The sequence below is a fragment of the Pleurodeles waltl genome, chromosome 6 (genome assembly GCF_031143425.1).
Source record: "Pleurodeles waltl isolate 20211129_DDA chromosome 6, aPleWal1.hap1.20221129, whole genome shotgun sequence".
In the NCBI taxonomy this organism is placed as follows: domain Eukaryota; kingdom Metazoa; phylum Chordata; class Amphibia; order Caudata; family Salamandridae; genus Pleurodeles; species Pleurodeles waltl.
The window spans coordinates 1165126091-1165140129 of NC_090445.1; the positions used below are offsets into that span (position 1 = coordinate 1165126091).

Genomic DNA, 14039 nt, shown 5'->3' on the forward strand with positions numbered 1-14039 from the left:
ATCTCTTGGGTCACATCGCTAAGCTATTTGAGGAAAAACTAGACCATATGACTAAACCTCTTATGGAAAAAATTGAATTGTTATCTACGGAGGTATCTAGGTTGGGTGGTCTTTTAGATAAGATGTGTAAGGAACAGACTATGAAACAGTCTGAACTACCCGTTCAATCCGGTAACTCTGCACAATTGGTTGTAGCACAGAGGTCATGTTTACCAGAATCTAGGGAGCCTCCATGTATGGTGGATAGTAACTCTCATATGAAAGTAGCTGCAACTAATACCGTGAGGTACACTACTCCCGTGAACAGACCAAATCATATTAATCTTCCACCTGATTGTGAACCATATGTCATAGTCCTTTCGAATGTTCCTCCCTTAGACCCAACAGCAATGAATTTCCGTGAGGAATCACATGATTCTCTCAAACGGAAATCAGTTGCTTGGTTAAACAAAAATTGTGGTTTCCCCCCACTTCTATCCGATCATATACTGTCTACTAGACGGGTACCATGGATCGGAAACGCGAGGAAAAAATGTAAGGGGGATTGTGTAATTGTTAATTTTAGGCACCCTCAACATGTTGCGACTGTTCTTCTTAGAGCAGCTTCTTTGGATGTAGAGGAGTCTGACGTGGGTGTGCATCCTCTGGGTTATTTTTATAGACATCTAGCCAGTACATCAGAATTTTCTAAAAAACACAGACTCTTGACTAATAGAAGAAACACACATTTTTATACTCCAATTGAAAATAGATTTTCGGTACTGAGTACTCTGGATGAAAACGATTGACTCCCACGAGCATGGGAATTTATCACAGAAATGTTAGTATATACCCAGACGTGGGAACAAAAACAGAGTATAGAATATTTAGAACCGAAACTTATAGTACCTTCGAGCCCCAGAAATCCATGGACAGTTAAATTGGTAAACAGCGTTAAATCCCCTTATTCTATTTCGAGTGAGGTAATCAGTTTGGGCGTACCTGATAAGTGCCTCATAGTGACTATGGAGGTTAATGACGTTAGTAAAGACTATAATCAAGACAAAGAGTTAAATCCGTTAGTTGAACTAGAGGATGTTACAGAAAAAGACAACTTACCTATAGTATTAGATTCACCCTGTGTAAAAGGGAAAACAAATATTAGACTGATATCTTGGAATATAGCTGGCTTAGCCAGGAACCTTGAGGATGTGGTATGGTGTTCCTATATTGAGAATTACGATATCATACTCCTACAGGAAACTTGGATGGTAGAAACCCCCCATAGGTTGGGGTATAAAACATACTGTTCTTATGCTATTCCATCAATTAGAGGTAGAGCCTCAGGGGGGCTGTTTATCTGGGTTAAAGTGACTCTAGAAATAGATATCACCCAGTTATCCATCCCCCTCTCCGGACCTACTAGGCCTAAAAATTGATACTAGAGGGAAAGAAACCATACATTTAATAAATATATATAATAGACCGTCCCCATCTAACAAGGAATCAGAGGTGGTAGAACTCTTGGATTCCTTTCTAGATTCATTAGGAGATAATTTAAAAGTGTTAGTTGGTGGGGATTTTAACTGTAAATATGAGCCTGTCTTGGGGTTGGAAAAATTACTTGATGTACAAGATGCTGCTAATGATATCTTGCCCTTAGAATCTGCAAGTTCAGTTAAAAGCACAAAAGCCGCCTTACAGATTTTACAGTTGACTGTGGTACACGATCTAAGGGCTTGTAATGGTCGATTCCGATCAGACAGACCAGCAGCTCCAACCTTCTTTAAGGGAAATTCCAGGTCACATATAGATTTTGTAATGGCTACCCGGAATATATGGGACCAAATAACCGATTTCAAGATAGACCATAGGACGGAGAGTGATCATTTCCCCCTCCAACTATGGCTAGACTCTCAATCATTTATTATTAGATCCGAAGAAGAGACCCTATTAAATACCACGGTCACGGTGCTAGAGGTAACCAATAACAGGCGTTCTCTAAGATGGCCATATATCTTGGGAACAGAAAAGACGCTGATAAATATTTACAATGTATTTACTGAAACGGTAGGAGACTTACAGTCAGCATTAGTAGGAACACAAGGTGTTCTTGATTTACATCTTAAGCTGGTAGATGCACTAACTCCACTATTGAGTAAAATTTATAAAAAAGATGGTAATAGGATAAGGAACCATCTTGAGACAGCGAACCCATGGTATAATAAAGATTGTCGAATAGCAAAATCAAGACTGATCCAGGCAGTAAAATCCGGGAACTGTTTGGATATAAAAAGCGATAGACTAGCTTACAAAAACACTATGGCCCAAGCTAAAAAAGCATGGGATGAAAGTTTTTGGGAGGATCTCTTGAATGCAGCTAAGTTACGGGATCAGAGCATGTTCTGGAATTTAATCGCTAAGGGAAATAAGCAGGGTAGATCAACAAAGGATATTTTCCTAGATGAAAATACTTGGTGTGATCACTTCACTAAGCTCTATGCTAACAAAAAGGAGAGTTTGCCCTCCGGGGACTACGAGACAAACTTAGAAATTAGCATTGCTCCATTAACCTTTAGTTTAGAAGAAACTAATAAGGCTTTATCAGCTGTGAAAATGGGCAAAGCCCCAGGCCCTGATAAAATTCCCGGCGATCTACTAAAATATGATGTGGATGTGTGGGGGGCCTTATATAAATTACCTGAATAATTCCATTGTGGCAGGCACACCGATCCCCGATTCATGGAAAGGGACAGAAATCATAACAATTTTTAAAAAAGGTGATCGCTATGATCCAAGTAATTACCGCCCAATAAGTTTAATAGACATTTTTCAAAAGATATATGCCAGACACATTTTAAATAGGCTTTTAGATTGGATTGAAGAGACTAAAATATTAACCAAATATCAGGCTGGTTTTAGAATAAAAATCAGTACGGTTGACCAGGTGTTTAGGTTTATGTGCATCTGTTGGAAGTATATAAACATAAGGAAGGGTAGTCTCTATGTGGCATTTGTGGATCTAAGGGCCGCCTTTGATCTTGTTCCGCGCAATTTGTTGTGGATTACATTAAGGAACATGGCGGTCCCTGGGGAACTACTTAAAGAACTTATCAAGCTTCATACAGGGAACTATGCAAAAATTAGATGGGGAAAAGAAGGTGAAACCTCAAGGGCCATACCTGTAGATCGTGGTGTGCGCCAAGGTTGCGTGTTAGCACCTACACTCTTCTCATTATATGTTAATGATATTCCGAGCTATTTAAGGAATTGTGTACATGACTCCCCGAAGCTAGGTGGTGAGCCGGTTACGGCATTATTATTTGCCGATGATACCATCCTTATTTCCCAAACTCCGAGAGGTTTGCAAAATTTGGTGGATTCTTTCCAGAAGTATTGTGTGGGGAAGGGGCTTGAAATAAATCCTACCAAAACTAAGTATATGTCCATAAACCCCAAGAAATCCCTCGGGATTAATCTGTCCTTGGAGAATCAAAAACTGGAACAGGTAGGGAGTTTTAATTATTTGGGGTTAATGCTGGATAGTAACATGTCCTGGAAAGGACAGATGGATAAAAGCATCTTATCCCTTAAACAAAACTCAATGCCTATTTTAAAAGTACACAGAGCTAGTTATTCCAAAGCAATCTCACTGGCACTTGAAGTATATAAAGCGAAGGCCCAATCGGCCGCCCTTTATGGTGCTGAACTCTGGGGCTACTATTGTAACAATAACTTTGGAAAAACGGAAAACCACTTTGTACGAAGGCTACTTAAAATACCGACAAGAACTCCTCTAGTCCCTGTTTTCCTTGATATTAACCTTAAAAGAGCAGACTATCAAGCATTATTAAGACCACTGCTGTATTGGGTCAGGTTATGGGTAACCCCGGAGTTGAGTGATTATAAGAGTGGATTGACTGAACTAACTCAGATAGATGGTCATATGAATACCCCTTGGTTAAAATATGTATCTAAGTGGTATGAGAGATTAGGTTTATCACACCTATGGGAAGTTCCTCAGAATATGACAACATGTACCAGGAAATATGTAAAGGACACCTTTTGGTCTTATGTCAACAGAGAGCTATTGCATAGTTCATCGATTGGTATTCTGACTTTGAATTTTTTTAACATAAAAGATACACCTAAATTCGAACAATTTTTGGATGAGATCGGTCCTCCACTGGCAAAAACACTATATCTACAGTTTAGGTATGGGGTCTTACAGATTAATGCTTACACATGTAATTGGGGAGGGGTAAAAGGTTGTGAATTGTGCACTCTCTGTACTTTAGGGGCTAAAGAAGATGTTGCTCATCTACTCTTCTTTTGCCCAGTATACAAGAAACCAAGGGATTGTTGGATCAAACCCGTTTGTAAATATATGGGGGTTAGATCCTACAAAGAAGCAGAGCGCATATTTCAGTCTAATACTTCACAATTAGTGGTGTTTGGCACGAGTAGATTTTTATTTAATGTGTACCTTATCAGAAAACGACTTGGTCACAAGCTGTAATATTCTATTAGGTGGCCCGCTATTTCCCTTCCTTGTAAAGGTATATGATGCACTGTTTCTTCGATCCAAGTTAATTAATTCTTTAGCTCTGGCTTTTAATTAATTTATAAACTGTTATTTATATTTTTATATGCGGTACTGCTTAATCATGGAGACACCCATATATTTCTTGCCAATTGTATGTATTGTATCTTATATTTAATTGTGAAATGTATATATGTATGTTGTATTTATCTCTTGTCTTGACTTTTATGGCAATATTTGCCGAAATAAAGTTAAACGAAACGAAATGATCAAGGACAGGTCTAATCTTAAAAAGACGGTCAGAATCAGGATGATCTTGTGGCAAGGCTAAAGCATTATCTATAAAATGCAACATCCGAAGAAGAAGCTCATACCGGTTACGACTCATGATGGCAGGAAATATAGCAGTTGCCATCAAGGGACTAGTAGACCAATATGAAGACAGCGATGGCTTCCTTATCAGCCCCATCAAAAAAGTTAAACCCAAGAACTTTTTCAACTCTTCCAGATTTGTGGGAATCCACCGGCTAGCTCTAGAGTGTGGCCTAAGTCTGGCAGCGTTGTCCCTCAAAAACTGCTCTGCATACAAATTAGTCTGCTCAACAATCTCTTCCAAAAATATATCGTCCATAAACAACTCAAAAAAGTTGACGGGCAAAAAGTTTTCCGTATTAACTCGACACCCTGGAAAACCAGTAAACGCAGGCAACTGTGGCTGCTCCATGTTTGGTGCAACCCATGTGTCGGGTCTTCCAATGGGAAGCCTTTCAGCCGCTGGCTCCTGGACCATTGGCACATCACTGTCCTCCTCTAAAACAGGCCCTTCATCAGCACTGAGAGTGGCTTCATCATCAGATGATTCATCTCGGACAGAAAATTCACTTCCAGAATCCTGCACTTCCTCCTCTGCCTCAGATGCAGAGTCAGTCTCATATTCATGGTCAGAAGATGATTCAAAAAGCACACTAACAACCTGCTGAGCGGTCATCCTACGGCTAGCCATGATCCTTCCTACAAAAATTAACTGGACAAATACACCACCAACAACCAGCACTGTGTAAGATAAGTAACAAAGTATAGGTTTATCACTAAGAGTTATAAACTCAAAAACTATACTGCTCACTTGCCTGAAAAAGCTTGACTCACCAGCAACTACTCTGCACAGCCACAGCAATCACCAACGATATCCCACTAAAAAGAGAAAAAAAAAAGCAAATTAGACATAAGACAACACAATAATCATTGTGCATAAATCTAAGGACAATTTCACACACTATCCTGCATTCAGTACACCACCTACAAACATGTCATTCATGCATTGCAACAATACTCACTTGGAGTAAATTTATTTACTTACCTAAAACATGCAACTACGCAAACCGCAGGACAACTACTGCCAAAACTGCAACAAGCCACAGCAAAGTCAGCAAAAGCTTTGAACTAGAACAAAAAGGAGAAAAACTGTTATTATCATAAAAGCAAATACTTCGCCAGTTGACAAACACTCCGCCACTAACTATTTTTTAATTTTCCCTTGTGTCTAGTGTTCTCTGCTTGGGGGAAGATGGACCTAAAAAAAAATAGGCCAATCTACCCCCAAGGGGAGGGGGCAGAAATCGCCCAGATTACATTGCACCCTTTGGGGGGGGGGGGCGACCCTTGCCCAAGGGGCCACACCCCACACAAAGCACACACACACACACACACACACACACACACACACACACACACACATATAGTATCCCTGGCGCTATGGGGATTCTGCCCCCCTTGGGGACAGAAAGGCCTAAATAAAATAGGCCTATCTGTCCCCAAGGGGGGCAGAACTGCCCAAAAATACATGTGGGCCCCTGGGGCCGACCCTTGCCCAAGGGGCCGCCCCCCAACACAAAAAAAAAAAAAAACACAATAAAATCCCTGGTGTCTAGTGGCTTTCGGCCTAAAAATAGGGCCAATCTGCCCCCAGGGGGGGCAGAAACGACGCAAAATACATTTGCCCCCAAAGGGGAGCGACCCTTGCCCAAGGGGTCGCTCCCCCACACACTACAAAATCACACACACACGTACACAAATCCCTGGTGTCTAGTGGGCATTCCTGCTGCCCGATCGCATCAGCAGGAATGCTCAAAGAGACATCGAGGGAAAGGAAAACCCTTTCCTTTCCCTCGATGCCTCTTTCAGAGCACCCCCACCCCGCACGAAGGTGAAAAACTCACCTTCTCCCTTAGACGCGCTGGAAGCAAATGGCGCGTCTTTCCCCCTTTCCATGAAATCAGCGCGTGATCGTGCGCTGACGTCATGGGGGGGGGGGGGGGGGTTGAATGGGGAAGGGATTCCCCTTTCAGCCCTGGCCTGGGGGGGTTGGGGGGCGGCGCTTCCCCCAACTGCCAGTCCCAGGACGTAATGGTTACGTCCATGGCGCCACACGGGCGCTGCCATGGACGTAACCATTACGTCCGTGGCGGGGAAGGGGTTAAAGAGAACAGGGCCACAGCCAAATCGTTAGGGCTGCAAGCTCCTTCTTCCTCTGCCTCTTCCAGGTTTTTCAGGAGATTTCGTGGATTTGGGCGTGGCTCTACCTCCTCTTCCTTTCGGGGGAGATTCCAGCAACCCGCCTCTTCCCACCCCTATAGATCATTTAGAGGGAGAGGTAGGGCCAGCACCAGAGGAGCCTCTCAACAGCACTCTGCCTCTTCCTCGTCCTCTGGAGGGGTGCAGCAGGGAAAGCAGCCTTAGGCTTCCACCATTTCCCACTCACTCCTCTCCTGTAGGGGGAAGGTTACGGCATTTTCTCCACAAGTGGGCGACTATTACAACGGACACTTGGGTTATCAGTGTTGTGGGAAAAGGCTACACCCTTCCCTTTCGGGAGTTTCCGCCCCCCATCCCGCCCGCCCGCCCATCTTATTGTTCAGAAGAGCACCTCCTGTTGCTAGAACAGGAGGTTCAAGTCCTCCTTTCAAAGGGCGCGGTGGAGTTGGTCCCAGAGCAGGAAAGGGGTCGAGGTTGTTACTCAAGGTACTTCCTGATTCCCTAGAAGGATGGTCGGTTGAGACCGGTCCTGGATCTGAGGATCTTGAATTGGTTCCTCAAACAGGAAAAGTTCAAGATGCTGACCCTATCACAGGTGCTTTTGGCATTGATCAAAGAAGATTGGATGGTGTCTGTCGACTTGCAGGACGCTTATTTTCATATCCCGATACTCAAGTCGCACAGGAAGTAACTCCAGTTTGTGGTAGGGTCGCAGCACTATCAGTTTGCGGTCCTCCCGTTTGGTCTTACTTCAGCACCTCGAGTTTTCACGAAGGTGATGTCGGTGGTTGCGGCAGAGCTCAGAAGGAAGGGGATAGCAGTATTCCCTTACTTGGACGACTGGTTGATCAAAGCCAAGTCTCCGGAGCTTGTGTTGCATCATCTGCAGTCAACAACCCAGTTGTTGTTCGACCTGGGCTTTTCGGTGAACGTGCCCAAATCTCACCTGGAGCCCTCTCAGCGCCTCCTGTTCATAGGGGCAGTACTGGATACAACATTGAATCGAGCCTTTCCTCCGCCTCAGCGGATTCAAGACATTCAGGCTTTGGTTCCAATGTTTCAAGGTGGAGCGGTCATTCCAGTCCTCAAGGTCCTTCGTCTGCTCGGTCTGTTTGCCTCCTGCATACTGTTGGTCACGCATGCTCGCTGGCACATGAGGGCTCTTCAGTGGTGCCTCCGAAGGCAGTGGTCTCAACACAAAGGAGATCTAGAAGGTGCGGTCAAGATCTCCAGAGATGCTGCTGTGGTCTTGAAGTGGTGGATTGCGAGCAACAATCTTTCACAAGGAAAGCCGTTCGCGCAGTCGCCACCAGTGGCCACGGTCATAACGGATGCTTCCACTCTAGGGTGGGGAGCTCATCTGGGGGATCTGGAGATCAAAGGACTTTGGTCTCCAGAGGAACAGATGTTTCATATCAATCTGTTAGAATTACGGGCTGTACATCTGGCTCTCAAGGCCTTCCTCCCTTCCCTTCGTGGTCCGTCGGTACAGGTCCTGACGGACAATACTACCACGATGTGGTACATAAACAAACAGGGAGGAGTAGGGTCGTACCTTCTCTGCAGAGAAGCTCTTCGACTATGGTCCTGGGCAAAGGACCATCAGATTTGCCTGGTAGCAAATAATTCTGGTCGGGGTCTTGAATGTACGTGCGGACAGTCTCAGTCGCCAATTCTCGGCCGACCACGAGTGGCGTCTCCATCCAGATCAAGTCCGTTTAATCTTCCAGATGTGGGGGTTTCCTCGGATAGATCTGTTTGCCACTCTGGAGAACTCGCATTGTCCGTTATTCTGCAGCCTCCAGTATCCGGTGCAGGGAGCATTGGGGGACGCGTTTCTGATAACCTGGTGCGACTAGTTGCTTTACGCGTTTCCCCCCCATACCCTTGATTCCTCGAGTGTTGAGGAAGATTCGCCAATACCGGGCCCAAGTCATCTTAATAGCTCCGGATTGGCCAAGGAGGGTGTGGTACTCCGACCTTCTCCAACTCTCGCTGTGCCCTCCGCTCCGTCTCCCTCTCAGGGCAGACCTCCTGTCGCAGTCGCAGGGGCAGGTTTTACACCCCAACCTCCAGAGTCTACACCTACATGCCTGGAGATTGAACGGGGCAACCTGAGTTCCTTCTCTCTCCCGCCTGATGTAGTGGATGTTATATTAGCGGCCAGACGACACTCCACTAAATCTATCTACGCTAATAGGTGGTCTAAATTTGTTATGTGGTGTGGAGAGAGACAGATTGATCCCTTACATGCTCATCTGTCGGACGTTTTGTCTTTTGCTCTGTCTCTAGCGCAGAAAGGTTGTGCAGTGGCTACCATTAAGGGTTATTTGTCGGCTTTGTCAGCCTTCATTTGTCTTCCACACCAACCATCGTTATTTAAATCCCCTATTGTTCTCAGATTTTTGAAAGGTCTTCTAAATAAATATCCTCCAAAACCATTCGTTATGCCTCAATGGGATTTGTCCTTGGTCCTTACTTTCCTTATGGGGTCCCCTTTTGAGCCTATGCATTCCTGCCCCTTAAGGTATTTAGTTATTAAAACAGTCTTCCTGGTGGCTATAACATCTGCAAGGAGAGTGAGTGAGTGAGTTGCAAGCCTTATCGGTAAAACCCCCTTATACAACTTTTTATGGGGATAAGGTGGTGTTGAGGACCAAGGCTGCTTTCCTCCCGAAGGTTGTTTCACCTTTCCATTTGGCCCAGACAATTACTTTGTCCACGTTCTATCCTCCGCCTCATCCTTCTAAGGAGGAAGAGAGACTACATCGCTTGGACCCAAAGAGGGCGTTAAGCTTCTTCATTGATAGAACGAAGGATTTCAGGCTGGAGGATCAGCTGTTCATCGGATACGTGGGCAAGAGGAGAGGAAAGGCAGTCCACAAGAGAACACTCTCCAGGTGGGTTGTTCTTTGCATTAAAATCTGTTACTCTTTGGCAAAGAAGGATCCTCCTGATGGCATTGGAGCTCATTCCACCAGAGCTAAGTCGGCCACTTCGGCCTTGGCCAGGGGTGTTCCTGTGGTCCGCATCTGCAAGGCCGCAACTTGGTCGTCCCTTCACACTTTTGCGAAACATTACTGTCTGGACTCTGAGGTCAGAAGGCACGGCCATTTTGCACAGTCAGTGCTGCAGGATTTCTTGGTTTGACCATTTAGGCACCCACCACCGGGCGTGGTACTGCTTTGGGACTCTATTCATTAGGTGAGGAATCCACAGGTAGTTGTATCCATCAGAAGAACGAGTTACTTACCTTCGGTAACGACTTTTCTGGTGGATACATTAGCTACCTGTGGATTCCTCACGGTCCCACCCGCCTCCCCGTTGCCTTTCTGGTCTTACTAAGTAATCCTTGCGTGCGCTCCTCTTGGTCTTCAAGACTGCAATAGATGTTGTATATATGGATATGGATATATACATATAATGTGTGTGTGTGTATATATCTTTTTGTATATACATGATTTGCATATATTTGTTTTTGTTTAAAAAAAATAAAAAAAAGTTATATTAAATCTACAGCCATTTTATTGCAATGTTGTGTGATTTACAATGTTATGGGATGTTGCCTTGCTCTTTCATTGCATTGGGTTATTATTCTCATGCACGTAAAAAAAAATTGGTACTGATGTCGGCACGTCGGCGAGGACCTCTTATTGCCTGTATGACGTCAGACGGCGTCGCACGGGCTAGAGTGACGTCCTCGTCGACGTGCAGAAGCTAGGAAGAAGATTTCCGTCGAAGGGTGGCGCCATGGGAGTATTCATTAGGTGAGGAATCCACAGGTAGCTAATGTATCCACCAGAAAAGTCGTTACCGAAGGTAAGTAACTCGTTCTTCCTGCCCTCTCACAATCCAGTCTCCAACCCCTTGGTGTGTATCTGGGTACTGGCCTGGCCTCGGCAAGGCAAGATCTTGTTAACAACAGAGACTTACCTTTGAAGTATGCCTACTTCAAAGGCAGAAAGAGGTATAAGTAGTGGACCCAGAACCCCTGAAAATAAGATCACTTCTTGAAACAAGAGGAACCTCTGCCAAGGAGAAGAGCTGAGGTGTGCTGCCCCTCCCTGTGACTGTGCTTTGTTGGGCTATCCTGCAGTTGCTGTTTCTGCCTGTGAAAGGGACAAAGACTGGACTTTGTGGTATATACCTGCTTGTGAAGAGTCTCCAAGGGCTTGAACTGAACTTGCAACATGTTTTGAAGTCTCGGGGCCATCAAAAACTTCCACTGCTAACGTCTGGACTCTCTGCTGAGACTCCTGTCCTGCCAAGTAGTGTCCTATCCAGTCCCTCGGCCCTTGAACGGAGAAGTTGTCAGACAAGCTGAAAATCCCCGCAATTTTCGATGCACCATCTGCAGCGCGGCTGATAAACTACACGTCACCAACCTCGCAGCTAAATTCGACGTTCCACCTGTATCGCGGCCGGGAGAACAACACATCGAGGCTGGAGAAACGACATGTAACACCCGCTTGCGGCTGCTGATAACGATGCAACTCCACACAACAGGATTTTCCATGCATCGTCCCTGGGCGTCAGTCAACCCAACTCTGCTGGGAGCCAAGGTGCCCCGTCTGGAACCTTTGTGAGGAAAAAAAAACAACGCATCACTGATCCGACTAAGAAGAAACGACACACGGCATCCCTTGCAAGAAAGGAATCGACACATCGCTGCTCTTTTCCGATGCCTGTGCAGCTTTATTTTTTAAGCTAACAAGGTTCTTTGTGCAAAATCATTGTTTCCATAGTTTTCAATGGAGTAAGACTCTTGTTCTTTTGAAAATTCATATTTTAACTTGTGTATGGTTATTTTGGTCTAGTTTGGTTTAGATAGATATTGCCTGTTTTTCTAAACTAGTGTGGTGTCCATTTCAAAGTGTTTTCATTGTATTACTGTTTGTGCTGGTACAAATACTTTACACATTGCTTCTGAGTTAAGCCTGCCTGCTCGTGCTAAGGTTACCAAGGGGGTGAGTGGCGGTTAACCAGGTGTGTTTCTCATTTGCCCTGACTAGAGTGAGGGTCCTTGATTGGACAGGGGATAACCTGACTGCCAACCAAAGACCCCATTTCTAACAAATCCATTATGACTTTGTGATATTGATGTATGAGGATAAGGTGAGATGCTGGATCATTTTAGTGTTAATTGTGAAAGTATATCTTAAAAAAAAAAAAAAAAAAGGATGTGCAGGTCGACCTCCTGAACCTTTTGCACCCAATGAGTTCTGTTTTAAATATAGAGGTGACTCCAAAAAAAAAATAAGAGCGTCATCAGTGTGGCCGTGGCCGTTTTTATGTAAATCACTCATTTTCTTTGTCTTTCCCTGATGTTTGCAAATTTGCATGGAAATTTACATAATCAGTGCATGCTTATTGGACACTTTAGTAGTGAGGTCAGTATAACACAGACAAATGCTCTGATTTGTGGATTGTGGTGTCTGATTATGCTTCTTAAAACCACTTCCTTTTGCAGGTTTATATAAGAAATCTGGAAAACTAGTGTTCTTGGGCTTGGATAACGCTGGCAAAACCACTCTACTGCACATGCTTAAAGATGATCGACTTGGCCAACATGTCCCAACACTACATCCAAGTAAGTGTGGTTTGATCATTCTATTTATGAAAGTATCTCCTAGTTTCACATTCTACACCAAATAACTTCTAGCAGTTTTCCTCATGTTTTTATAATGTGTTCATTTTAGAGGTGACTATGGGAAAGTTTCACTTTGATGGTGCAGTCACCCCAAAATCTTGTACATAAAGTTGCACATGTTATAATTGTATATGAAATGCCACCAAACCTTTCAACACGCTCCTGTTCTGTGACATGGCAGATTTGTCCAGTATAATTGAAGCCCAGCCTTATCTTTGGTTAAAGTCTATGTAAATGTTGCCTCTTACTGGAACAATTGTTTATATCCTAGGAGATGGTCACTCTACCTTTCCAGGTGGTCGAGTTTAGACTGACTGGGATAGTCTTCCTTTTGGAATGTGTAAAGGTGACTACATAATTAATAAAAACACTTTCATGATGTAAGCCTACTTTTATATAATACATTGGTTCTAGTCCACAGGAAAAGTCTTTGAGTGTGAATTATTTTTTCAGTCTCATCTAATCTTGATCTGCCTGAGGGGTAATATTTTTTACTTCAATTTTAAAGAATTATTTGATTTATATTAACAGCTCACATCTTTAAGAAAAACAATTTAACTACACTTTTCTCACTTTTAGTCTGCAATCTTGATGACCAAAAACCTGAGCCTCCATCCATTTACCAAATGTCTAGAGTTTTGAATATGTCTATTGAATAAGGCGTTGTAGAGCTCAAGTAGAGAAACTAACCCAGAGTTGTAGTTCTCCTATCCTGACGTGAAATTCCTGTATATACCGGTCATGACAATAACTGTTACCTGTTATGTAAAATCACTTCTCAACAGTCCAGGCAATTTCTGACATGCAGCTCACCTGCCACCAGGCATAATCACACTCCATGCAAGATGTGTGTCCATATCTCCACCATTCTCAGAATTGATAAGTAAATAATAATAATAATAAATAATGCAATCCTCCTCATAACGGAGTCTAAAAGGTAAGCATGAACAGTGTATACTCGTGCTTCATCTGAAGGACTGACCTGTACATGCATCAACCCTACTGTAATTCTACTTTTCACCAGACAATTCACTAAGTTTTTAATATTATGTGGGATATCTACACACTTGTGCAGGACCCCAGGGCACTTTTTTGAGGAAAATCTTTCCAGTTGAAAGTTGTTTAACAGGAAAATGTGCGGAAGTGTGTCTACATTTCTTTTTTTTGTGTATCCATATTAAACATGGATGTGAGAAACTCGAGGTGTTTACTGTAGCGTAATTACACGTAATTAAGCAAAGTGAATCACACACTCAAAGTCCCGGAATGGTTAGGTCGAGTTGAATTTCATTTCAAGTTGTTTTCTGGTAATATGTGCTCAGAACACTGCAGAAC

General features: G+C 43.7%; 1 protein-coding gene across 1 annotated transcript in view; it reads left to right on the plus strand.

Moving 5' to 3' along the window:
• The window catches only part of SAR1A (secretion associated Ras related GTPase 1A), a 193870-nt gene that overhangs the window by 68529 nt on the left and 111302 nt on the right, over positions 1-14039 (plus strand). The window contains exon 3 of the mRNA XM_069240378.1: positions 12525-12644. Coding sequence (XP_069096479.1) covers positions 12525-12644 — 120 coding nt within the window. The remainder of the gene's footprint in view (positions 1-12524; positions 12645-14039) is intronic.